At 44.5% G+C, this 27,620-nt stretch overlaps 1 protein-coding gene across 4 annotated transcripts in view; it reads left to right on the top strand.

The window, feature by feature from the left end:
• The first annotated feature begins 2,015 nt into the window (after positions 1-2,015).
• The window catches only part of MASP1 (MBL associated serine protease 1), a 62,220-nt gene continuing 36,615 nt past the window's right edge, over positions 2,016-27,620 (top strand). For all 4 annotated transcript variants that reach the window (XM_044251967.1, XM_044251966.1, XM_044251965.1 and 1 more), the window contains exons 1-2: positions 2,016-2,242; positions 10,287-10,518. In XM_044251967.1, coding sequence (XP_044107902.1) covers positions 2,238-2,242; positions 10,287-10,518 — 237 coding nt within the window. In that variant the 5' untranslated portion in view covers positions 2,016-2,237. The remainder of the gene's footprint in view (positions 2,243-10,286; positions 10,519-27,620) is intronic.

Below are 27,620 nucleotides of genomic sequence, written 5' to 3'. Positions count from 1 at the left end.
CATTAAAATGTTGTTTTGTGAGAGTTATTTGATGTCTGAGGAGCCTATAAGGCTTCTTAATGAGACTTTTAAGGGTTTTTTTTTCTTTTTTCTTTTTTTTTTATTTTACTCTGGCTGAAACAGAAAGCAACATTTTGCTAAAACAGTGCCCGAGTTCAAACATATTCTCTCATCTCATATATTTGCACCCACATTATCGACCACAGGCTTTTACTAATGCCAGGACTGGCAAGACTGACATTCAAAAGTGTTAAAATAGAGAAACTGGAGAGAATTCCAGCGAGATTCAAACCTGTGTTCCCCGAAATGTGCCAAAGCAACAGTACCAGAGGGTGGAGAGTACATGCATTTGCTGCTACCCTGGTTAGACTGGGGGACGGAGTGGCTCTCTCGGTGCACTGGGGGACAGCTAATACTGCACTTCCAAAGGCATAATTTCCTTGAAGCCTCACAGCAGCCCTCATTTCTCAGATGCGAAGTAGGCTTAGAGGTGCTAAGAGTTGGACCCAGAGTGCACAGTTGGCTTGGACAGAAAGGAAAGATCACAGCTAAACTCTGACTCTGAGTTTCATGCCTTTTTCAGAATGTTTCAAGTTGAGTTTCTCCATGAATGTTGTATTTGAAATACCAAATGCACTAGGATATTTCAGGGAGAAGCAGTAAGACATAGTGGATAGGATCCCCTACCGCTTTCTAACTGTGTGAACTTGGGTACATTGCTTAACCTCTCTGGGCAGTTTCCTTATCTGTAAAATGCGGATGATCCCATTACCCAACTATACAAGATATAAAGATGATTAAAGGGAATAAACACATTTCTAGAATAGTTCCTGAAACCTAAGGTTCAATAAATGTTAACTATTAGTCATAAAAAAAAATCTGGATAATCTTGGCAAGTTGTAGAAACTCTCTGAGCCTCAGTTTCCTCATTTGTAAAGTGAGTACAATAGTGTGACCCTTACAAGTTTGTGGGAGCGCTTGAGATGGTGCATATGCTTAGTGCTGTGCCTACACAGAAAAGGTTCTCCGTAAAATCTACTTTTCACACCCAGACATCCTTCTCCCTGTTGAGATTTAATTGTCATTGTTGTGGGGGGAGGAATTGTCCTCTTATTCAGCTCAGCTTAGATCTGGCGCTGCATTTCTCCACAATCTCAGGGTGCAGATGTATATACAATCCCGGGTCTTTCTCTACCCAGGGGGTGCAGGCTCTCCTGCCGTGATGGACCCTCACTGGGCTGGATTGGTTGTGTGCCCTGTGATGGTTAACAGAACAAGTATTGCTTTTAAGTGGAGAAGAACCACTAGCCAACTGCAGGACTTGGGGCTCCCTCACATTCCTGGCCAACAGCTCTGTTCACAGGAAAATCTGTCACTGTTTGCAGGCTGACTGCGGCTTTGGGATTTGGACCTTTTTTCCTTTCCTAGTGTAGATGTCAGAATTGCCTTCTTAGCTGGTTATTTCTGCTTCACTGGTGTCTTTTTGCCAGTGTCCTGAGGAAGAGCAGGAAACTATAGCCATCTGGCAAGGGAGACTAAAGAGAAATTAGACTTTGTCCCTCTCCACCCTCACACACACACACACACACACACACACTCCATAGAGTCACACACATTTACTCATACATTCACTAATACGCATTAACACACACACTCATATGCATTCACTCACATTCACACAAACTCACTCATACCCATTCACACATTTATTCATACAGAGTCACACACACATTCACAGACTCACACAAACATGTTCTCTCTCACACACATGCACACACACACACACACATACACAGATAGAAACACCTTTCTGAGCCTCTCAGTTTTCTCTCAAGAGCTGGAGCCAGCCACACAGGATAAAGGAAGGATCTGGAGGAGCAGATCTTTTCAGGAGGAAGACAGATTCTGTTCTGTCAGGTTCCTATGAGTGTGTGTAAGAGCAAGTCAGAGGAGAGAGAGAGGGAGAGAGAGGAGAGTGAGAGAGGGAAAGAGGAGAGAGAAGAGGGAGGGAGGAAGGGAGAGAGAGAGGAAGAGGCAGAGGGAGAGAGGGGGAGAGGGGATCTGTTGCAGGCAGGGGAAGGCGTGACCTGAATGAAGAATGCCAGCCAATTCCAGAGACACACAGGGACCTCAGAACAAAGATAAGGCATCGCTGACACCACACCGGGGACAAGCTCCCAGGAAAGTCAGGCCGAGGGGACCGAAGCCAGGCAGCCAGGAGCACCCCAGGCAGGAAAATGAGGTAAGTGCCAGCGCAGGAGTGGACATGGGAGGGGGGCCCTTTCGGGAACAAGGTGTCAAGTAGCCTAGGAAGGTTTGACCTTGTCTCCAGGCAGACTCACCTGCCTGTCCTGCGGGTGTGGCAGGGGCTTCTCATCAATCCCTGGGGCTTTGAGAAGGGGGATGTGGGCTGGGCGCTGCCCTGGGACTGCGGAGACAAGCAGCTCCAAATGGGAGACTTTGTGCAAATCCTGCCCCACGCTGCCAGGGCTCAGTTTCTCCCTCTGCCAGTGTTGGGTGCTGTCTGCTGGCAAATGTGACTTTCCTCCTGTTGCCCTCAAGGCTGATTTTTTGTTTTCCTTCCCTGCAAAGAGCATTGGTTTATCTCTTCCAACACTTTGTGAGTTAGGTATGTGTTTGTGTGTTTATTTGTTCGGACCGGAAAAGAAATCAGCTTCCCACAGCTCAGCTCTGCGGTTTCTCAAACCTTCAGAAGTTTGCCAGTTAAAACCTCAATTTAGAAAACGAAAAACCTGTCCCCATTTTACAGTTCCCTATAAATTTCTGCATTTCTCACTGAAATCAGAGGCAGCTGGTGACATGAATCAGGCTATGAATTGTACCAAATGGCTCTTAAAGGGATACCACAAATTTAAAAAAAAAAAAAAAAAAAAAAAAGACTTTGGCGTTCTAAATCCAGGACTTTAAATTCTAATTGTTTTTAAACTCTTCAACATTTCCTATTCCTCAGCCCATATTTAGAGTTACTTGATCCTCCTCACCAGGCATTCCTTCTACGTTTTCCTCTGCAAGTCTCAAAACGCAACCCCTATAATTATTTTTACTATTTTTAAGTGTTAATGGTGTTAAAAATACCAAAAAAAAAAAAAAATGAAGAAGAAGGAGAAGAAGGTAAAAGAAAAACACCCTGCTGACGTGTTAAGACTCAGCACCTCTTTCTTCTCAGTTGGAAAAAGGCTTCTATTTGTTTCTCTTCTGCAAAGTCACCTAGCAACTTTTCTGGTCTGGGGCCAATGGGGGGCTTCAGACTGTGTTAACTCTTTGAGCTCAGATCACCTGTGGTTCAGAAAAATAATCAGGTCTCTAAGGTTAATTTGATCTGTTTTTTAAAAATCCATTGTAACATTAAGCCTGCCATCTAACTTCATTTTCCTTTCTCCTGAAAGAGATAGGATTTATGCCCGTCTACACTGAGTGACAGTTCAACTGATCTGTGGAGAGCAGAATCTTATCCCACCAGCCCAGGGCCCAGCCATACCAATGTACAGGCTGATGAACAGCCCTGTGTCTTTCTGTTCATTTACTCCTTAACACAGAACAGCTCCCCCCGACACACACACCTTATTTTCTACCTCAAGGACCCGATTTTTCAAGCCACAGCTCAAACATCATCTCCTCTTCTCTGGCCAGCACCCCCAGAATGAGCATCCTCTTCTTTGTGCTATCCCTGTTCTTGGGAGCTACATCTCTCTTCATCTTCAAAATAGTTCACTGTTCAGATCCCTATCGACTGACTTAAGTAGAGGATCTATCTCTCGTTCACCTCAGTATGTCCAGTACCTAGCATAATGTCTGTTTCCTATCAGGGTTTCAATAAATATTAACTGAGTAGAATTCAGTCCACTAGCAAACCGGTCAGTGGAGAAATGCCCCACTAGAAGTCTCAAAAGAGACTTGCCTCATAGGGACACAACACGTCAGAGTTTGCAGAGTACTTTTAAAGGCCTCTCTTTTTTGGCCGTAGATTTTAGATGAAGTAAGGATTTACAGAGAAGTGAGGATAAAAGCCATTAAGCAACTTGTCCAAAGCCACGCAGATGATCTTGAAAAGGCTTTGCCTCAAACTTGAGTCTTCAGACTCCGAGTCCAGGATTTTTTTCTACTACACACATTCCACCAGACTCTCAACCAAGTGTATAATCCTATACCAATAGCTCCTGATTCTAGCCATACATTAGGATCATCTGTGATGCTTTCACAAGTGCCAATGACCAGACCTCACTCCAGACCAATTAAACTAGAATTTGTTGGAGAGGGGCTTTGTTATTAGTATCTTTTTTTTTTAATTTCTACATAAAGCCATGAGTTTTTTAATTATTTTTCACAGGATTAATTGCTTTGGCCAAATGCCTAGACATGATATGGGCATGGACCCAGCAGCTTCCTCTGTTAGCTTTTGTTACTCCCTTCTTCTGTTGAAGCTAATTCACCATATGGTGTTGGGCATGACATGTCACTACTTGGGATATCCTTTTCATCATCTGTCAAATAAGGGCATTGTCCAAGGGATCTACACAGTCGCTTTCGACTCTCCTACTCACAAACAGTCTTGGTGTCGTGTAGGTTGGAGGGAGGGAGGGAGGGAAGGGAGGAGATGGAAAGAAGAGGATACAAAGTGCTACTTCTTCCACAATCATTGACACACCGGGGCATTTTGTGCACTCCACATAGTCTGCTCCTGTAGAGGGCCTATCCAATCCCAGCTTTAGGGATTGTTTGACATGTCAAGCAAATGTAGCTAAACTTTTTGATTAGCTCGAGAATAGGTAGCAGGTGTCAGGAATTCCACAGCCCCTGCCTGCTGTATAAGAAACAAGAAACATCCAGAGGGTTTAAACAAAAGCTGCCACTTACATTCTTCGATTGGCAGCTCCTAAAGCAAGCAGGCATAGTCTCGAGCCCATTATGTGCAAGAAGATATTTGTTTCATATGTTTGAAACTGTTTGGCGATGCAAGCAAAATAGAACAGAAAGCTTGTTCCCACACTGGCCCATTACCTACCACATGTGGGCCTTTGGGACTGAATGAGGTTGCTAAGGGCAGCCAGCCCCTGAGAAGACCAGCATTAGGAGGCTCGGAGTCTCCTCCATGTGGTCTGGAAAAAGTAGGCACGGAGAAAGTTGACCTTTCAGCTTTGCATAATCTGGGTGTCGCTATTGCAGTGAAGTCCAGCTTGGGAGCCAAAGTTCTTTCCTAACCTCTGCTTTTCGGGAAGCAGCATGATGGCATAATTATAACTAATGTTTGCTGAGGGCTGGACTGTTAACAAAGAACTTTCCAATCCACCTTTACTCTGATAGCAGCCCTGTAGCGAGTCATTATTTTCACTGCTTACCAGATGAGGACACTGAGACCTTACATGGCTTCCCCAAGAGGGGTCAGGTAAATAAAGTCAACGGCTGGACTTGAAACTAGCTCTTCTGACCCAAGGCTAGGGCTCTCCCCTCCCCAGGCAGAACTGAACCAGAACTCCCAGACCTGGCAACATTCGTACCTTTCCTTACTTGAAATTGAGGCTGTCTGCCCCTGAAAGACAGGGTTTCTAGATTCTGCTTTCCTGGGAGCTCACAGGAGAGCTTAACCTAGGGCTTCCCTTCTCTCTGTCTTGGAGGCCCTCCCTCCAAGATTGGTTTTAAAAAAAAAATATTGACCCTGGCAATTGGATTAAAACATTTTGTTGCCTCAGTCGAAATCTCACAGGTTCCTATTGCAGGTACAGTGGAAAAAAATTAAATGACTGTATTATTTCCTTTTTATTGAAAAAACAGTATAAATTCCTTCTTGACAAATAGCACATCGCATATACACAAAAATTAAAGTTAAGATATTCACATTCCCACTTCAGAGATAGCCCCTGTTAATACACTGGTGATATCCTTCTAGGCCTTTTTGCCCTTACCTCTTTACCTTTCATGTAAATACCATATGAGACAGCTAGATAATCTACATTTATAGTTAACTTGATGGGTTACATGTTCAAAAATTCTTGTGTGCGCATATATACACATATATGCATCTCTGTGCTGGAGAGGGAGAGTTAGGGAGATATAACTTCCTGCTTAGCAAAGTGTAGCCATTACAGTGGTCCCTGTTCATCCAGGGAGGATAGGTTCCAAGACCCTCAGAGGACCCCTGAAACCACAGATAGCAGGGAACCCTATAGATACAATGTATTTCCTATACATACATACATACCTATGGTCAAGTTTAATTTATTAATTAGGTACAGTAGGAGATTAACAATAGTAACTAATAATAAAAATAGAACAATGATAACAATATACTGCAATAAAATTATGTGAATGGGTCGGTTTCAAAAAATATCTTTTTTTTAAACATTTTTAAATTTAAATTCAATTAATTAACATGTAATATATTATTGGTTTCAGAGGTACAGACCTGTGACTCATCAGTCTTCTATAATACCCAGGGCTCATTACATCACATGCCCTCCTTAAAGTCCATCACTCAGTTACCCCATCCTTCCATCCCCTCCCCTCCAGCAACCCTCAGTTTGTTTCCTGTGATTAAGAGTCTCTTATGGTTTGTCTCCCTCTCTCTCTGGTTTCACCTTATTTTATTTTTTCCTCTCTTCTCTTATGATCCTCTGTTTTGTTTCTTAAATTCCATGTATCAGTGAGACCATATGATAATTGTCTTTCTCTGACTAGCTTATTTTGCTTAACATAATAACCTCTAGTTCCATCCACGTCGTTGTAAATGGCAAGATTTCACTTTTGACGGCTGGGTAATATTCCATTGCATGTATAGACCACATTTTCTTTATCCATTCATCTGTCCATGGACAGCTGGGCTCTTTCTGTAGTTTGGCTATTGTGGACATTGCTGCTATAAACATTGGGGTGTACATTTGTATCTTTAGGGTAAATACCTGACCAGCAATCGCTGGGTCATAGGGTATCTCTATTTTCAACTTTTTGAGGAAACTCCATACTGTTTTCTGGCATGGCTGCACCAGCGTGCACTCCCACCAACACTGTAAGATAGTTCCCCCTTTCACGAATCCTCGACAACTTCTGTCCTTTCCTGACTTGTTACTTTTAGGTGTTCTGACCGGTGTGTGGTGGTATCTCATTGTGGTTTTGATTTCCCTGATGCTGAGTGATGATGAGCATTTTTTCATGTGTCTGTTGGCCATTTATATGTCTTCTTTGGAGAAACGTCTGTTCATGTCTTCTGCCCATTTCTTGATTAGATTATTTGTTCTTTGGGTGTTGAGTTTGACAAGTTCTTTATAGATTTTGGATACTAGCCCTTTATCTGATAAGTCACTTACAAATATCTTCTCCCGGGGCGCCTGGGTGGCTCAGTGGATTAAGCCGCTGCCTTCAGCTCAGGTCAGGATCTCAGGGTCCTGGGATCGAGCCCTGCATCGGGCTCTCTGCTCAGCAGGGAGCCTGCTTCCCCCTCTCTCTCTGCCTGCCTCTCTGCCTACTTGTGATCTCTCTCTCTCTCTGTCAAATAAATAAATAAAATCTTTAAAAAACAAAACAACAACAACAAAAAAATATCTTCTCCCATTCTGTCAGTTATCTTTTGGTTTTGTTGACTGTTTCCTTTGCTGTGCAAAAACTTTTGATCTTGATGAAGTTCTAATAGTTCATTCTGCCCTTGCTTCCCTTGCCTTTGACAATGTTTCTAGGAAGAAGTTGCTGCCTGTGTTCTCCTCAAGGATTTTGATGGATTCCTGTCTCACATTTAGGTCTTTCATCCATTTTGAGTGTATTTTTGTGTATGGTATAAGGAAATGGCCCAGTTTCATTCTTCTGCATATGGCTGTCCAATTTTCCCAACACCATTTGTTGAAGAGACTGTCTTTTTTCCACTGGATATTCTTTCTTGCTTTGTCGAAGATTGGTTGACCATACATTTGAGCGTCTGTTTCTGGGTTCTATGATATTCCATTGATCTATGTGTCTGTTTCTGTGCCAGTACCAGACTGTCTTGATGAGTACAGCTTTGTAATAGAGCCTGAAGTCTGGAATTGTGATGCCGCCAGCTTTGTTTTTCTTTTTTCAAAATTCCTTTGGCTATTCGGTGTCTTTTCTGGTTCCAGTTCTGTAAAAAAAGTTGATGTTATTCTAGTAGGGATTGCTCTGAATATGTAGATTTCTCTAGGCTGTGTGACATTTTAACAATATTTGTTCTTCCAAACCATGATCATGGAACGTTTTTCCATTTCTTTGTGCCTTCTTCAATTTTTTTCATGAATGCTCTATAGTTTTCTGAGTACAGATTCTTTCCCTCTTTGGCTAGGTTTATTCCTAGGTATCTTGTGTTTTTAGGTGCAATTGTAAATGGGATTGACTCCTTAATTTCTCTTTCTTCTGTCTCACTGTTAGTGGATAGGAATGCCACTGATTTCTGTGCACTGATTTTGTCTTCCAAAATATCTTAATTGTACTGCACTCACCCTTCTTCTGATGATACTGAGATGATAAAATGCCTATGTGATGAGATGAAGTGAGGGAGTGACATAAGCACTGTGATGTAGCATTAGGCTATTACTGACCTTTGGAAAACATGTCAGAAGGGGGAACATTTTGCTTCTGGACCAAGGCTGACTATGGGTAACTGAAACCATGGAAAAGAAAACGGTGGATAAGGGGAGCCACTGTAGTCAAAAAATGCTAGCATAATTTTCCAGCATGGACTTGGGCTGTATAAGACTCTGGTACCACTTTCTTTCATCTATTCATTCATCTATTCATTTTATTCATTCATCATCTATTATATACCAGGCTATAGGCTAGATCCTTTATATACATCATCTCTAATGCTCATGTGAGTCCTATAATTACAAATTATAATATCCTCTAGATATACAAAGAAACTGGGCCTCAGAGAAACTATTATCCAATAGTTCACAACCAGTAAGTAGAAGAATGCGGATTTGAACCCAAATACATCTAACTTCAGGGGCTGTGTCTAAAGCAGTGTAGTGTGAGATAAGCAGAATGGAAGCACATTCAGGGAGCTGTGGAATCTGGAGGTATAAAGGTTACTTATCACATAGGAAGACTTAAGCTGGATGGTGGAGGATAAATAAGGCAAGCAGATCAAGAATGGGTAAGGCATGTGCAAGGGGACCAAGGCAGGACAGGCATGGCGTACTTTCAGAATGACATGCCAAGGCATAGCTGGCACTGAGATGAGGCTGGACAGGCAGATCAACACTAGATCAAAAAGGGCTCACCTGCCATCCTGGGAGTAGATGCTTAATCCTGCAGGCACAGTGAAGCAGCAGGGTCACATGTGTGCTTCAGAAAATAGACTTCGGCAGAAAAGTGCTGAGTGATGTAAAGTGGGGGACAAGGAAGATTACTTAGGATACACTAGCAATAGGCCAGTTAAGAACATTTAAATTCATAGACTGGAGAGAAACAAGTGGATTTCCAAAACATAGGAAACAGAATACATAGGACTTAGGGAAGAAGTTTATGGGCCAGGTTTGGGGTATTTGAGTTCAAGGTCATTGGGTCTTGCAGGGGGAGCAATCTATAAGATGCCCGATGTGGTGCATGTTGGCCATGAGTCTTCTGACTAGTCTTGGACATCTGAATCATTATTGCGCCACTTTGGGTGTGTTCCGTTAAGTTTTATTGAGTTTTCCTTGCGCCTTGCTTATGCAATTCTTTTAACAGTCCATTATCTCTGATGCCTAAAGCTGGAAATAAATTGTAGGTTTTTGATCCTTTTATAAGAATACTTACCAAGAGGGGGGGCAAAAAACTTGTTTTGCTTATTCTTTCTTAGTTCAAAACTTTTCATACCTTGACTGATTTTGTTACATCTGTTTAAGGAATGCAAGATCTCATCATTGAGTATAAGTCTCATCCCAGCATTACCATGTCACTATTAATTATTTTTTATAAAACTGAACCAAGTGTTTGTGATTCTTAAATGAAGCCCAAGTTGAAGAAAGGATATTGACTTCTACCTAATTATGAAATTTACATTCTCTACAGTAAAATAATATGTGTCAGAGTTCCAAATAGGGGATTATCTAGGAGACTTGAATACTTATTAAATCTTCAGAAGAACACCGTTGGAAGAAACTGTAGAATTCATGGAGTCATCATCTACCTGTAGAATAAACTGGATAAGCAAGGCTCCAGGTGGAGAAAAGTAAGAACAGTAGGCCAGTGGCAGAGATATGCCAACAGCTTGGTCTCCTAGCTGCTTAGTTAAGGGGTGAGGACCTATGTCCATGAATGTAAGCAGATCCATTCATGTCTTTCAGGTGGTTCCTTCTCTGGCATGCTCTGTGCTTCTCCTTCTTGAAAGCTTCAGCCCATACCGTGGAGCTTAACAATATGTTTGGCCAGATTCAGTCACCTGGCTATCCAGACTCCTATCCAAGTGATTCAGAGGTGACTTGGAATATCACTGTCCCAGAGGGATTTCGGATCAAGCTTTACTTCATGCACTTCAACTTGGAATCCTCCTACCTTTGTGAATATGACTATGTAAAGGTGAGACCCTTGATGTTCCCTAACTGAGCCAGGTTCTCTACTGGAGAATCTGCTGGGGGTTAGAGAAGCCTAGATGAATTAGATACTATGCTTACCCTCCCAGGGTAGCAGTCCAGTGAGGAAGACGCACAAAGTTACAACCTGATGAAAGAAGGTTGGGGTATGCTAGGTGCAGGCTGAGTGGTAGACCTAGAAAGGACCAGAAGAGAAATTGTGGATGGCAATGTATAACTCAGACAAACATAACCTCCCCCTTTATCTTTCTTAATGTTTCCACTAAAGAAAAGGGCAGAGACCCCAGAAGCATAACTAGACTGAAGCACAGCCATAATTATGTCTAAATCAGACACATTAGAAAGCATTGCCACTTCAGTAAGTAATGATCAAGTGCTGGGGAAGGGCTGGGTATGCAATAGTGCACAGTAGCAGGTGAAATCAGAAGGTTGGATTGGGGTGAGATTCTGAAGGGTCTTGAATGTGATGCTAAGGAGTTTGGATTTTCTCTGCAAAGGGTGTGGGCAAGGTTGGGGGGGTGGCACCATCAGAGGTAGATATAAAAACCATGTGAAAAAGGAGCAGGAAATGATTAGAACATTGAAGCAATATACCCTGGAATTTAGAGAAAACCCACAAACAATGCCATGGATGGGAAGCTGTCTTTGAAAGGGGGGCTGAGAGAGGTTGGAGTGCTTCTGAGAGATCAAGTTTACTATGGCTGTGTCTGGCACAAAAAGATGTGGAGGCCTAAAAACCCACTTTCTAATCTCTCTGTGGCTTTCTGAAAGAGTTCTCATTAAGCCACTCTCGAGTAGATTTTATATATATTTTAGTGTTAATGTGGTCTCTGTTCTCCATAGTCGGTAATTCAACTAGAGTTAACCTTGTATTAACCAGAATGTTTGATCAACATCAAAGTAGTGAATTCACAATGTACTTTTATACTTGTAATCTCATTCACTCTTTAAAACAATCCTGTAAGACAGGTACTACTACTGTCATCCTTCATAGACAAAGGAACAACCCCAAGAAAGTGAAGCTACAGCTAGCAAGTGGTGGGTCAATTTCCAAACCCATGTCTTCTGACTTGCAATCCCATGCTTTTCTGGCTACACCAAACTGCTCTCAAGTTGCTCTCCACTGAGCCCCAGGGTACTGCAGGGGCTTTTAAGTCTATCGTTGGGAGGAGGGGGACAGTAAATAGGACTATGAACCCCCACCCTGCTTAAACTCATTTTAAGTGTTGGGTATTGCTTATTTTATATGTTGGGTCTGCATCAAATATATCATTTACAACAAGGTTCCTGTGACTAAAAACTTTCCCGAACTGGTGCTCTATTACAGTTTCTTAGCTTCCGCACTATTGATATTTTGAGCCAGGTAATTCCTTGCTGAGGAAAGTTGTTTTGAGAATTATAGGATTTTTAGCAATATCCTTGCCTTCCCCTCACTAGATACCGATATCACTCTCCCTCCAGTTGTGACAACCAAATATGTCTCTAGAAGTTGTCCATGTCCTCAGAGGGACAGAATCTCCTAATCTGAGAACCACCGCTCAGTGGGATGCTGCCCTCTGTGAATGTCCTGGGCTGGGGACTGTGAGAATTTAAAGATACAAAAGATCTGGTCCCTTACAAAGAGAGATGAACCTAGAAAAGTAGCCATTGTGTAAGATGGAAAAGAGTAAGGACACCAAGAGACTGAAAGATACAGAATGAGGAGAAGGGAGCTGGTTACTTAGGAGATGCTGTGGGTGGCCATCTAGACTAAGAGTTCTCAGGAATTCATTACAAATGGAGCTGACTTCTCAGAGTCACAAGGTTCCCACAAGGAGGATTCACTGAGACTCTAGGTGTCGATCATCATAAAGTGAAATTTCTGACAACATGGTAGTTATGTCTTCCAGAATATAATCCAGCCTCGGCCAGAGGCAGACTCCAGGAAAAGATGCATTATGGGTAGGGGCCATTAGGTTAACAGACTCCTCCAGCCCATTCCCCCAACTAATGCTGGTCGTAAAACTGGGGCATTCTCAAATATTTGGATTAGAAAGTGGACTTAACCAGAAGGAAAATGACCAAACTTGGCTTAATAGGACAGTAAGCTCCAAGATTTAAACAATGCTAGATGTGAACTTTCTAACTGCTTTCTTCTCTATTTTCTAACATGTCAACCACTGAAGATTTTTTCAGTGAAAACATTTGCTTTTACAAGTAGCTGAGGCCTTAAGACTATGGACATTATAGATTTTTTTTTTTCTGAGCTGTAACAGTAATTTACTTTCATTATCCACCCTCCCTTCATCCACCTGAGGAATTGACTTTCAATTCATATACACCTAGCAATCATTTCTCACAAGTTCTCCTCTTGTTCAGCTGCCCAGCTGACCTTGTTAAGACTCCCTTGTAGAGATAATAAACACACAACAGAGGGTTTAACTCACTCCTTTGTCCCTAACAAACTGAACTTCCTGCAAGGCAGATTAAGTTGCTGACATCAGCTGCATTTTGTAATGGAAAAACAACAACAACAACAAACAACAAGATACTCTTCAAGGGCCATGATAGAATATGAAGACCTCTTCTGACACTGAATTAAGGACCCTGGCAAACATTCTATGCAAAACTTGACCTTTGTGGCTGGAGGATATTTTGGAAACTGATTGATGGGTTTCATCAGGAACAGTGAGATACCTTCCTGAAAGTCCAGGAAGGTGGAGGTAGGTCCCCTGGAGGGGTAGCATGGTCCTGGATTCTTGCCCGGGATTCAGGAAATGCCTGGGCTACTCCCCGATCTGCCACTAACTCCTGAATGAAAAAAATCTTAAAGTACTCTTTCCACTGCAAAAAAGACTGTGACCCCTGGGCATAGCAAAGAAGCTGTCTGCTCCCTGAAGGGCCCTACAGTTCTTGCATCTAAGCTTTCAGACACCTTCTCCCAATTCCTTTAGGAAAAGGGATTCACGTATTGGGCAGGGAGGGCAAGGTGTATCTTTCTGCTTGTGCTGACTCCCTTCCAGAATGCCATCCCAGTATCGGCATCTGCCTCCCTGCAGACGTTCCAGCGGCCATGGAGCCTGAGCAGGACTGCCTGCTCGGGACACAGCCCCTTGGCTGGCTGACCATGGGTGCTCAGGTAGAGACGGAGCCTGTGCTCCTATATCCACAAGCACCTGGCAGATCTCCTCTCCCGGAGTCACAAGCTCACAGAATGCCACGGTGCGGTGACTCTCCGGAGACTCACCTAATCCATAGCTATTGTGAGCATAGTTTTCCAAACATTTTCTCCCAGTTTTCTTCAAACAAATCCTCTCCTAGGCCCGATATAAAAAACAGGAGAGTAGCTAGCAGGTCGAAGGTGGTTCTGAGGCTCATTCTTCTCACTGGTCTTCCTCCTTCACCCTGAAGGTCCTACCTTAGAGGATTTATGTCCTGAGTATTGCTTTAGTCCCCTCTGTGCAGAAGCAGAGCCTGGAGCTCAGAATTCAGTCACAAGACTAGTACTCTGGCCTCGGAACTCCTGATCCCAGAAGCCTTTCACATGCACTTGAAACCCGTTCCCTTTTTCTACTGGCCCCCTCCCCTCTTCCCCCCAGAATATGTACCTCTCCTGGCTGTGACTGAGAGCAGGAAGAAAGCAGCCACATGCCATGTTATTCCCAGAGTAGTCGACATCCCTCTCCAAAATTCCGTTTTCTCATCTGTTCCATGAGGGGGTGACATGAGATGATCCCTTAAGTCCCTTAAATTCCTGGACTCTAATTCTCCTCCTCCTGCCAGAACTGGCCAGATGACCCCACCAAACCCTCATTAGCCTAGTGAGGATAATGCCAGAAACCGGTAATAATATGTTACAGCCTCCACTTCTCTGAGTTCTGTGGCCCATAAGCATTCCAGTAAGAGCCTACTGACTGCTGGGGTTGCCTTAGTGACGTGTCATTCAAAGAAACTTGTAAACACACCATACCACCACTGTCCTTTCCCAAGCAACTTTAAATATCACTGATTTCCGTGCTCGCTTCGGCAGCACATATACTAAATATCACTGATTTCCATCTGATGGAATAGTAACCCCTATTTTGAGGCTTTCCCACTCTGTAGCTGAGCTCCCCTGGCAGGCCAAGGAGTAGATTTAAAGCACCATCCAGCTCACAGGGACCCTCTCTGCCCCATCGGGGTGACAATGATGGAACAGCTGACTCAGTACTACGGTAGCTTGAGGAAGAGCAGGACCCCGGAGCTGCCGTCCAGATGCTGTCATTTTATGAAAATTCCTCTCTGGCCTGATTTCCCGCAATCTTCAGTCTTCGAGGCGTGTGCACATCTGCACGACAGCATCTGCTTCCTGGGAATGTGGCTGCAATGTGTGGATTCCTGCATGCATAGACGAGGCATACGAGTCACAGTCGGTGACCGCTGCAGGCGAGGGGCAGAGCACGGGCACTGCTGGCTGGGGAGTCAGAAGGGCTGGTTTCTTGGGGTCATTCTCCACTAATGAGCTTTGGGTGGGTGAATATTTCTGGAGATGACTCTGCTTCCTCCTCTCTCAAATACAGGAAGTCGAAACCGCCAGTCTCCAAAGACACCTTAGCCCTGATATTCTGTGCATCAAAGACCTCAGAAATCACCATCACAACCGAAGCCTAGGGAAGGATATTTCATTGGCCATGGCCACACTGGGACCAGAATTTATTATCTCAAGACTTACAGTCTTTTCTTCTTTAAAAAAAAAAAAAAATTAAAGGACAGTGAAGTCCCATCATGTGGAGGCTTAGGTTTTTAACATAATGTAAATGTAAATAAGTATAATGTAAGGCAAACATTGCCTATAGTCAAACTTAGACAATCTCTTCCATATAATAGAGCACTCTCTTTTGGTACACCCGGAAGGGCTTTTTTCCCTAGGAAAATAACATTATTTCCTTTGGTCGGGCATCAGATGAGGTGGTGACTCGTGACTAGAAAGGGGCCCCGGAGCAACAGTCACAGAAAGACCTGCTGAGGAGGCAGAACCACGGAGGGAATCCCATAGTCACACAGACCCTCTCGTCGAGTTCACTTCACAACGTCTGCTCAATGGAAAAAGAGATAATAAGAACCTGCATTTGGCTTTTATTCTCTCTTCTTCTCACTGAGTACACACAGCTCCATTGGCATCTGTTAGCTGCTCATGTGAAGTCACACCACTTTCTCCTGTCAAGCCTCTGTCCTTGACCTACTCAACATTTCCTCCATTCTTCCCAATGTTCGCGCCTTTGTTCCAATTCTTAGCGCTCTCGCCTAGTCTATTGCAATCATCTCCTAAATGTCTACCAGCTGTCCGTCCGTCCCCATCCAGTCCACCCTCTAGAGGCACGTGTCCAGAGAGATCTTCTTAAGGCATTTCTCTGATTGCGACACTCTCAAATCCTTCAGTGGCTCCCTGCTGTCTGTGGAATGAAGCCCAAGAATCCCAGTGAGAACCTACTAGAAGCTGGACACTGCACTAAAGACAGAGCCCACAAACATGAGTGAGATAGTACCTGCCCTCAAGAAATTTGCGATTTCATAGTGTGTCACGAGGTAAATACCTAATTAATAAATTAAAGCTGTGTAAAGTAACACAAAGGGTGGGGAGTTAGTCATTCCTGTGTTCAGGAAAGGCTTTGGATGTTTGAGATAAATCGGGAAGGGTAAATAGGAGTTCACAGTGCAATTCCCTAGGCTTCTCTATCTCCCTAAGCATTGGCTTTGTCATTAGTACAAAAAAAAAAAAAAAAAAAAGAGGAAGAAGAAGCTCATAATGAAATCGTATTTTCCTCACAGGTAGTGAGGATTTATTTGATTTTTTAAAAGATTTTATGTATTTATCTATTTATTTGACACAGAAAGAGAGAGCACAAGCAGGGGAAGTGGCAGGCAGAGGGAAAAGCAGACTTCCCGCTGAGCAGGGAGCCCAACTTGGGGTTCGATCCCAGAACCCAGGGATCACGATCTGAGCCGAAGGCAAACGCTTCACTGACTGAGCCCCCCAGGTGCCCCTGTGGGAGGATTTAAATGAAATGCTGGCTGTAAGTGGAATTCCTACTGCAAGAGGCAAGCTTGCCCAATGGTTCCCAGATCAAGCTTTAGAGCTAGTCAGACCTGGGGTAGGTCCTGCCTCTACCTCTTACTATAAAATGAGGATAATAATAATAATGCCTACCCCGTGGACTAACGAGACAAATGCTTTCATGACATATGTCGAGCACATATGTAATTCCCTCAGCAATACTGTTGGAGTGGCAGGGATGGCAGTGGTGAGCATGAGAGAATGGGTGCTTGCTGTCACCGGGTGCTCAGTGAACACCGTCTTTTTCACCTGCTCTGAGTGTACCACTAACTGGCCCTCTACGACCTTGCTTGTGTCACTCACTGTTTTCAGGCAATTTATGGAAAAATACTTTGAAAGGACCAATCAGATGCAAGAGGTTATTTCCCCTGTGTGTTTACCTTGTAGTAACACACATTAATAACATTTCTAATTTATTGCCACCCTTGATTCTCGTAGAATAGGAGGAGTGGGGGTGATTACATTTAATTTACAGCAAAAGAAACAGCACAGGGGCGGCCCCGGTGGCTCAGTCAGTTAAGCAACCGACTCTCCATCTCAGCTCAGGTCTTGATCTCAAGTTGGTAAGTTCAAGTCCTGCATAAGGCATGGAGCTTATTGAAAAGAAAAGAAAAGAGAAAAGAAGAGAAAAGGAGAAAAGAAAAGAGAAGAGAAAAGAAAGGAAAGAAAAGAGAAGCAGCGTAGAGAACCCGAGTGGATCTGTCTAGTCTCCACAGTTCTCAGGCCCTGGTCTGCTTACTCCCAAGTCATAATTTTATCTCTCCACTTAGTTCTTCTCTGTTAGAACAGGTTTGTCCTGGAAGAGATCTTGGTCTGTTTCCTGGCTATGTATTATTCCTAAGGCAACACTGCCTATCAGGGTAATTTAGTAGAATGTATAAACCAGAAGGTCCTTGAGGGTCCTTATGTTGTCTACATTTTGTTAAAGAACTTTCTCTTTTATCCTCACTTTGAGAGGAAATATATTTTACAGAAATAACAAGGAATGGAGAGTGCACTGTGAGAGTTGAGAGTGCTTGATTTATCTGTTGGTGGCACTCAAGGCCTAACAGTGACCTCCAGCTCATTCTACCAGCCCGTTGGCCCTGGGAGCTCAGGGTAGGGAGCACAGTCTTGCAGCAGAGCAGGAAAAGACCCATGTCTCCGGGCGTGGAGCATAAGGAAGGCGCTCAGGTCTAGAAATCGTTTGCTATTCCTGCTTAGATGCTGGACAAATGAGTTCCCGGCTCTGGGCCTCAGTTTCCCCAAATGTCCAGGGAGGAAAGTAGACTTGCTGGCCTCTCCAAGCCCTTTCCAGTTCTGATGGCCTATAACTCCCCGCCCAGTGCTCCCTTCCCCAGGCCTCATTGGGTCAGTCTGTTTCCTGCTCTGTTATTGAGAGATAAGTCCATCCCAGGGCCCTGCTCCAAGATTGACTCCCCTGACCCCCAGGCTCCTAACTTCTGTGCAGTGTTCTGTGTTTACTCAGAACATGCCTTCGACCTTCAGGCTGTGGCTGACCCCAGTGACTGAAGCAGCTCTGCTAATTCTCTGGGGGTAGACAGGCAGCCTTTGCCCCTGAAGGGAATGAGAAAAGGAGGGATGTTTCTCATGAATTTTGGTTGTAGTCCCTAGGGGGATTCTTCCCCTCCTGAGATAGCGGGTTCTGATTCTAGGCTCGTGGAAATGAGCTTCAGAAAAGTGTGACCAAAGCTCATTTTAGGCAGGAAGTGCAAACAGCACAGACTCTGGGTGATGGAAAACAGAAGAAAGGTCCCAGCACTGGGGCAGAACACACGGGTGAGCTCAGATGAGTGTGAAGTGGGAGTTTGTTTTTATGTTTGTTTCTTTGGCTGGTTGGTTGGTCGTTTTTTGTTTTCTTGTTTGTTTGTTTTTTAGATAGAGGCAGCTTGTTTGGCTGACCACTGGGGCCACCAGCCCCGGGGTCCCAGTGCACCTGGTGTGCAAATCTTCATGCTTATGTGGACACAGGCTGCTCTCTGATAGACCTCGGTAAAAACCAGAGCTTGATTTCCTTTGGTGTGCTCATAAAGGAAAAGGTAGAGAATGGAAGGTATTAGTTTATTCATTTATTCAGCATTTATTGGATGCCTACTATTTACTGGAGCTTAGAGTATATCAGTAATTAAAACATACAGAAATTCCTTCTTATATGCTTATGTTGCACTGGGGGAAACATAATAAACACTAAACACAATCCACAGAGAATGTAAACAGTGAGAAGTAAGGTGATAGTCAAAGAAATTCAAAAGAGCAGAGTAAAGAGGAACTGTGTGAGGAGGGGTGAAGGCTGTGATTTAGATATGTTGGTTAGGGTAGTCCTCATTGACAGGGTGACATTTGAGCAAAGACTTGAAGAAGTTGAGGAAGTTAGCCACGTGGCTTTCTGGGGAAAACCCTTCCAACCAGAGGGAACAGCCAGTGCAAAGGCCCCGAGGTGGGCAAGTGGCTGGTGTGTGTGAAGAGCAGCAAGGACGGCAGTGTGACTGGAGCAGGGGAGTACAAGAAAGAGAAGTGCAGACAGAGAAGTGCAGATAGGGAGCAGGAAAGGAGGACCAGATCACCACTGGGGGTAGGAGATAAGACCCCTGCTCAGTCCCCATGGGCAATGAATGACAGACTACACAAGCTCTTTCCGTGCCATGTTCCATGACCTCTTGACTCTCAGAGGACAGTATCATATACTGTCCCCCACAGAGGCCCAAAGATGATGGTGGGCTTACAAATGACTAACAATTGGCTCTGGCCTGGGGAGGAGATAGGGTGCACAGTAACGCACCCCTCACCATTCAGACATGCTAGACGGTCATTACCTCGAGCCAGAGATAATAGTCAAATGCTAAAAATAGGAGGGGATGAGTTTTGTATAATTGGTCTTTAGTGCAATTTAATGAATTGCAACTTTAAGAACCCCAATTTCGAATGATGGCTGTGTTTAACAGCAGAAGTTGACAGTTTGTGCTTATAAACAGGGACGAGCCAGCGTCGGCATACTACTGCCTGCAGAGGTCCAAGTGACAAGTGACCCATGAGCTATGACGGGCAGAGCGGGAACCAGACACCAGGTCATCTGGTCCTTATTCCGGCGCTCTGTGAGGGTTTCCACGTGAAGATCTGAGGATGTTCATTTGGGCTGGGGCCGGACAGGGTCTTTGGTAGCGGTGGCGGCAGGGGAACACGCCAGCTCACACATTCCTGGGAACTCTGCCTGGCAACACTGGCCTGGGGCAGGTCCCCTCACTGCCCTCAGCTCTTACTCAATCACTGCTTTCACCCGTCCCAACTGTGACATACCTTGAGCCAGGCTGCCTGGGCTGCCGAAGAACACAACACGGCTGTGTTTTCCTGTCTTTGGACTGTTCTCCAGCGCTCAACAGTCTGAGGCCCAGCCTCCTAGTCCCCGAGGGGATTTGCATGTGAATGAGCTTGGCTCTGATGTCCCAGAAGGCATGGGGTGGGGAGTCTTTCACAAGCCAGGGAGAGTGAATCCTTCCTGGCCCTCCTGCCCAGCCCGTTCCCAGACTCTCCCACCCACCCCCTCCCAGTCCCGCTCCCCTGGGATGGTGGGCACTGCCAATTTCCCACCTGCGGGACGCCCGCTTCCCAGGCTCTTAGAGACCCCTCCCTGTCAGCCCTCTTTTTCTCCCCTTGCTCCTGCTGCCTGGAGACCATCCGCTTTTCTGTCTAGACCCCTCCCTGCAAAAGGGCAGTCCTTCCCAGGAGCAGTGGGAGTCTTGGACTCCAAGGACCTGCCAGCCCCATGGCTCAGGCCCCACACTGTTAATGGTGTCCAGCATTTGCATGGACACAATACCTTCTTAGGGCCTCATCCCAGCTCTGTTAGGAGCTTTTTACTCTGATTAACACGTAAATAAGAACACTGTACTGGGACTATCATACACCTGGGCCCTGAGCTGGTTCTGTCATTAACCGTGCCTTGTGACTTTGAGCCAATCACTTCACTTCACTGAGTCTCACTTTGCCCATCTAGGACAGAAAAGAGATAAACTTGTTAGCCTTTCATATCCTTCCTATCTCCGAACTTCTATGGTTCTTTGATTCCAGTTACTGGGCCAAGGCTAGAAGTCGCACCATCAGGATTTTGTCTCAGGTCTGCCACTCCTAGGCTGTGTTTCCTTGGGGACTCACGTCACCTCTCTGGGCCCAGAATCACAATGTCTGCCTGAAATGCATTCATTACAAGACTGCCATCAGAAGCAAATGTAATGAAGAAGGTGAACATACCTGTCTGCTGGGAAGTTCCACACAGAGGAGGGAGATGACTCCTACTAGGATTACTGTTATTATTAGTAGCCTTACAGCAAAATGACTTGGCCCAAATCGAAGCATCAACCTCCAGCCCCTCTCACATGAGGTCATCTTGAGTCTTAGACCCACCATCTGTGCTATTTTTACTTCTATGGCTTTCAAGAGCTTCTGGAATGCAGTACACAACATGCACGTGCACACACACATCTCCTTTTTCCCCTAGTCCCAGGCTTTCATTTGGAATCCAGTAACATTAATTTGCTCCTTCTCATAATCTTTAACTGAAATCTGGGCAAGTCAGTAACCTAGCAAGATTGGGCTATGGAGACCTGGGCCAGTCCCTGGAGATGACAGACTTAGCAGGAGGGTGACCCCCAGAGCATATAGCACTCCCTTGTGAGTCATAAGTCCTGGGCCCAGGGCTGTGAATGAATCACTGACCTAAATTCCCACATCTAGAGCAATCTTTTGAAATACAAGGAAGTGAGGAGATTCCTGGACTTATATTCTCTTGTGGGATAGAAGCTTTTAGAGATCCCTCCCATTCCTCTGTGAAATCAGCATCAGGTGTCCCCCACCTCCCAGGATTGCCAGGAAGTTCCTCAGAGAGCCAAAGGAACCCAAGACAAAGGCCACCTCCCAAATGCAGTGGCCAGACTATGAGAGCTCTCGAGTTCCCTTTCCACCATCAGCCTGGACTCTCGGTCCTCATAGGACAGGAAGTCTGTCCTGATGACTTCAGTGAGATTAGGAATGAAGGAGTGGAACCCAGAAACCAGAGGGGATCCAGGGACAGTTCCAGTCTCTTGTTCTTCTTCACATTGGGGAATTATCCTTGCCTACCTAGCAGGGGGTCAGCTTGATGACCAGATCTCAGCCGTCCTGCTCTTCTCACTGAGGTTCTGAGTGCTGTGTAGATCCCAGGGGCCCTTCTAAGTTTCACAAGTATTAGCTCATGTCGTGTTCACAACAATCCTGTGATATTAACACTATTGCTGTCCCTGTGTCACAGATGAGAAAACCTACACCCAGAGTGTATCCATGTCCTAGAGCTGCCATCACATAGTACCACAAATGAGGTGCCTTATAACAGGAATGTATTCAGTCACAATGCTGGAGGCTGGTCTCATTTCAAAGTGTCAGCCGGGCTGTGCCCTGAAGGCTCAGAAGGCTCTAGGGAAGAACCCTTCCTTGCCCCTTCTAGCTTTCTGGTGGTTGTTTTCAATTTTTAGCACTCCCCACTGTGTATGCATGTCTTCAATCTCTGCCTCTCCCTACACTTGGCTTTGCATGTGTCCCTGTGAACAAATATCCTTCGCATAAGGACACAAGTCACTGGATTAGGGTCCCCCTCATGGTCCAGCCAGCATGATGTCATCTTACCTTGATTACATCTGCAAGGACCTATTTCCAGATTAGATGGAGTCAACTCCAAGGGTTAAGACTGGGCTATATCCTTCAGAGAGGAGGGACATAATTCAACCTACAACACAGAGCGTTTCAGTGATTTTCCCAGCATCTAACAATTGGTGAAGATTCATGGGTGACTGATAATACAATGAAGTCTCTCATGATCCAGTCTCATTAAGGGATTTTCAGTAAACAGAAAACTTTAAAAATTCAAAGCAATTCATAATTCAACTCACTCTCTTGAGAAACCAAAACAAAGCAGAGATGTTCTTACCGCAAAGTCTTAAATGCCCAATCCCTCCCACCTCCATCTCTCTCCCTCTCTCTCTCTTTCTCCTTCCCCTTCTTTCCTACAAACTCTTCATGAACCCCACACTAAGGGACTCTTCTATCTCTCTTCACCCATTCATTTTCACCCCACCCACTGACCCCCTCCTTGGACTTCATGATCACAAAGACCGTTTCCTTACAGGAGGCCCTCTTTTCCATGCATTGCTGTATGTGAACGTTAGTTATTCTGAATTTCTTGATTGTTTAATCAGAATTTCATTTTTCATCATATAATTTTGTGGAAATAGAGCAGAGATCGTCATGTCTTTTTTAGCTCTGTTGGGACCCAGGGGCTAGAAGAAAAGGTTAGGTAGTGACGGAGTGAAGAGGAGTCCCCATACCAGAGACTCTAGTGGACATGAGAGACAGAGGGCCCGCAAACCGGCGCTGAGCTTCCAAGCTGGTTAGTTGTCCCTCCTGTGTGCCCCCTGTTTGTTGACCTAAACTAATCATTGACAGAAGCTAGAGGGAAGTAGTTGTGGGTCCAGATGTCTTTTTAAAATACTTCTAAAATATAAAAGCAGAGAAAAAAGAAAGATCTGTAGTTCAACTAGCCATTCAACTGTTAGTTCAAACTGTTAGTTCAACTAACAGTTTGCTCTAATTCCTTCTTCTTTTTATTTTCAAAGCATACCTTCTACATAGTTGTGATTTCACCATGTATACAGCTTTTTTTCCTTTTTTGCTTAATATAACCTTCTAATAAAGCCTCCAGATCTTTGTAAATTCTCCATTAATGTGATAAATAATGGCTGCCTAATATTTACTAAATCAAGGCGAATTTAACTGTTCCCCCTCCCCAGAATGGAATATTTACATTGTTTCTGGATTTCTATCATTATAGAATAATGACTGCTCTACATATCTTTATTCACAAAATTTTTTTCCGCACTTGGAATGTCTTCCCCTAAGTTATTTTTCTAGATAGGGGCCAAGAGAGAATTTTCCAAGTCAAGGATAATTCAAACAGCCTGATCCATCTTGAAGTTAGTGAGGGTCTCATCTTTGCAATCAATCGTAAAAAGGTTGCATGGTTTTTTGATAAGGGTGTGGTAGAAAAAAAGTTAGACTAAGTAACTCTCAAGGCCTAAAGAACCCACGAGATTGAAACCCTCCAAGTGTCCGTTCAGAATCTCAATCTCAATCTCAAATCATCCCTTTGTCGCAAATTATTTCCTCACCCCATAGCATATCTATTGCTGTGTGACAAACCACTCTAGAATTCGGTAGCTGAAACAACATCCATTTTATTTGCTCAGGTCCTCTGGTCAGAAGTTTGGGCTAGGCTTAGCAGGATGGTCCTTTGGCTGGATTTGCCAGAAGCCATTCCAGTAGAGGCTTGACTAAAGTTGGAAGGTCCAAGATGGCCTCATCCACCTATCAGGCAGTTGGTGGTAGCTGTCAGCTGGTTGGTCTAGAGACCCCAATTGGGATGATTCATCTCTGCTCTATGTGACCTTTGCTTCTCCAGTAGGCCTGGCAGGGCTTCCTCACATGGAGGCCCCAGGGCAATATTCCACAATGGGAAAGGGCTACAAGGCCCCCTGATGCCTGAAAGGCTACAGGGCCCCTTGGAAGCAGCACTCCATCTCCACATACCACATGCCTTTTGTCAAAGCAAGTCACAAGGCTTGCACACATAAGACCTACTTCTTCCTGAAGTACCTTGTCATATACAGCTAGAAACACATGACACTTTCAACATTGCCTAGAGATCTCCTAAGCAGAGGCACAAGCTTAGTGTGTATGATTTTTCTACCTTCTATGTTGCCACGGGCAAATCGTGTCAAACATTTCACCACTACATGATTCAGGTCGCCTTTGTAAGCTTCCTGTAGCAATTTGTCCCTGCTTTTTCAGTCTCTACTTGCTGCCAATCCAAAACCCAAGCCACGGGTCTTAATTGTTTGTTACTATAGTACTGGACTTCTGATTCCAGTAACTGTACCAGCCAGAGTTCCGTGAGGAAAAGCAGAGCATCTGTGAGCAATGTGAGGTAATCGCTATTTTGGGTATCAGAAATCACATGACTAGAGGAGGCGCTGTGGCAGTGAAGGGTGGGGCTGGTCGTTGGAGGACCATAGTCACTAATCAGCTCCTGAAGCCCTGGCATGGTGGAGATGTTGGCATCTGCTGGGGAATGTGAGAATTCAAGACCATCCAAGGAGCCAAAGTGGGCCTGTGAAGGGGGTTCAATGGGGAGGGTTCTGTGAGCAGTTGTTGGCTTCGAGCAGCTCCTACCTCAGTAGGTCCACATACAAGTATCTGGCGATAGGTCTAGGTCATTGCTGGTCATCAGAGCAGTAGTTTCCAGCAATGATGGATACAGAGTGGAGGAGAGTGAGGACAAGCTGGAACCTATCGGGCACATCACATCTGTCCATCTCTGTGTATGATCACAAAACAACCTTCAGACAGTAAGGACTGTTATGTCCTAACTCATACAAGTGTCTCCTTTGGCCAACTCTACTCCAGAACTATATAGGAAAGGAGATTCTGGGGAGTAGTTTCCAGATTAACTAAATTGACAGCAGGACAATCCAGGACACTCCATGACTATCTGACTACATTAATTCTGAGAAGTTCTTCAAAAGCCCAAAGAAGATGTCAGAGAAGCTCCAGGATATAGCCAGGGGACACTGACAAGCAAAACCTTGAGGTTTCTGGGTCTGTAGTACAGCCTTTGTTTGCTTGCCTCAAGCCTTCAAGGAGAAGGAGGTTATTGGTTAGGGAATTAGGATGCTGCAGTTATTGGCCTGAAGTCACTACTCGGTAGATAATGACCTAGCTTGATTCATTTAAATCATGTGGCTTTCAAGGCTTCTCATTATAAAATGAGAACAGGGGCACCTGGGTGGCTCAGTCGGTTAAGCGTCTGCTTTCAGCTCAGTTTGTGGTCCCAGGGTCCTGGGATGGAGCCCCACATTGGGCTTCCTGCTCAGTGGGGAGATTGCTTCTCCCTCTACCCCTCCCTCCATTTGTACTCTCTTTGGTTTGCTCTCTCTGTGTCAAATAAATAAAATCTTTCAAGAAATAAAACACAAAGGTAAAATAAAATGAGAACCATCATTCCTGATCTACCTTCTCCATGCATTGCTCCAGGGACTGGTAGATAGCTGTCAGTGTATCCGTTCAGCTCTGATGAAATGACTTTACAGACATGTGGAGAGCAGCCGCAGCTGTCCTCCCACAGAAATTGGGCCAACGTGTCTGCTGTCTTGCCTTAGTTTTGCCAAGGTTTGTGTGGTTTATACAGGTGAAAATTCATAGAAAACAGACTCTGGCTTCTTCTCCTTAGATCTCTCTTCCCGGCTTTCTGTCCTCAACAGAACCCCTTTCCTATGGCAGGTGGTAGTGGGAAGGAAGGGACAGTTGAGACCCTGACTACCTCTGGGATTTCATTATTCCCTCAGCCTGAGAGCTACTGCCTGCCCTCCACCTACTATTTCCATCTCCTTGAGTCCTATTCATCTTTCAGGCCTCAGCTCAAAGAACATTCTCTTCTTCCTAAATTTTTTATGATTTCCTTCAGCTCAATGTCATTTTTTCCCCTTCTTTGACCCCCTGGGGCTTCCTATCTTTCACTGCAATAACTATGACCCGACAATTCCCTAACACATACCCACTTGAGCATTTATATTATTCTCCTACTAAATTTCACTTTCCTCAAGGCAGAGGACTTGCTCTTTAAGCTCATGCAACAAATAAATAATTTTTGGCATCCTCCACTCTATAGTCCAGACAGAATTTGGTATATAAATACTTTTTGAATTGAGTTGAAAGAACACAAATTGAGGACATGCATCCATGTGTTGGCACCCTAAATGACAATAGCCTGAAAGGATATGGTTGCCATAATAAGAAATAGAAAAATGAAGAGACTGTGATCTCCAGCCAGATGGTTCTCTATTATGAATTCCATGTCTTCATTTGATAAGGTACTTCTCTCCATCATGTTAATATGATGATCCTAGAAATGGGACAGTCCAAACAGAAGCAAGGGTTCAATCTTCTGCCTGTAATTGAGGTAAATGATTTCTGTAGAATTTTATAATTCATAACAGGGGGCTACACATATTAACCAAGGCCAGTGACCCCCCCCCACCCCTGTCTGGGTTATGGTAGGAGCTGTCACTGAGCCACATCCTCTCTGGGAGACAGTCCATGCACCCAAGATAAAGTTTGAAGAGGCCCTTGAGCCAGAAAAGTTGTCTTGGCAAAGTGCCTATGTCTTTTTGTCATGTACTCTCTGGGTTGGTGGGTTCCTTTCTTCAGGGTCAGAAAAGTTCCAACAGCAAAACTGATATCAGGAAATGCTTGTGGTTATCTCTCTACTCCTGAGTAAGTTACTGGCCCTCTTTGGACCTCAGTTTCCTCTGGAGGGGGGTTGAAATAACTTTTAAAGTTCCCTCTTTCCCAGCTCTGATATTCTAAGACTCTATTCTGAGCTGCAGGCTGAATTCCTAAGCTTCCAGAGCCTTCTCTTCCCTGCTCCTAAAGGTAGAGATGGCTCCAGTTTTCCATAGGCCTCAGTTGGAACATGCTTACCTGCTCTCTGCAATACTGTGGCTCTGCATGTGATGACTGTTTATCTGCCATCATGAAAATGCCCTTTATCCTGCAAGTTACAAGAGAGTTTATTATCACAGATCTTCATTAGGTCTCCCCTGATCCATGTTATCTCTGGTTGGTACTACAGAGAGTAGCTACATGGAAAGTATCCAATCTACAGAAACTTTGGGGATATCAAAATACAGAAAGGAAGCTGTCGAGTCTGGAGGTGTTAATGCTCAAGGCATCACTATTCATTAAGTAGCTGACTTGGTATTACATGGTTCTAGATCACAAAGAAGTTCAAGTTCATCGAGTTCTTCAAAAGAAAGCAATCAGTGTGTCAAAACTCCTGCTCACCATTTTTCTAGTTGGCCCATTGAATGTATGGGCATGATGACTTGTTAGAATACCAGTACATCAGATTGGAAGAGGACATATAGCTCAGCTAGTTC

This window comes from Neovison vison, chromosome 6, assembly GCF_020171115.1.
Source record: "Neovison vison isolate M4711 chromosome 6, ASM_NN_V1, whole genome shotgun sequence".
Classification (NCBI taxonomy): Eukaryota; Metazoa; Chordata; class Mammalia; order Carnivora; family Mustelidae; genus Neogale; species Neogale vison.
The sequence above is the reverse complement of the archived record's forward strand: the minus strand, read 5'-3'. Positions and strand labels throughout refer to the sequence as shown.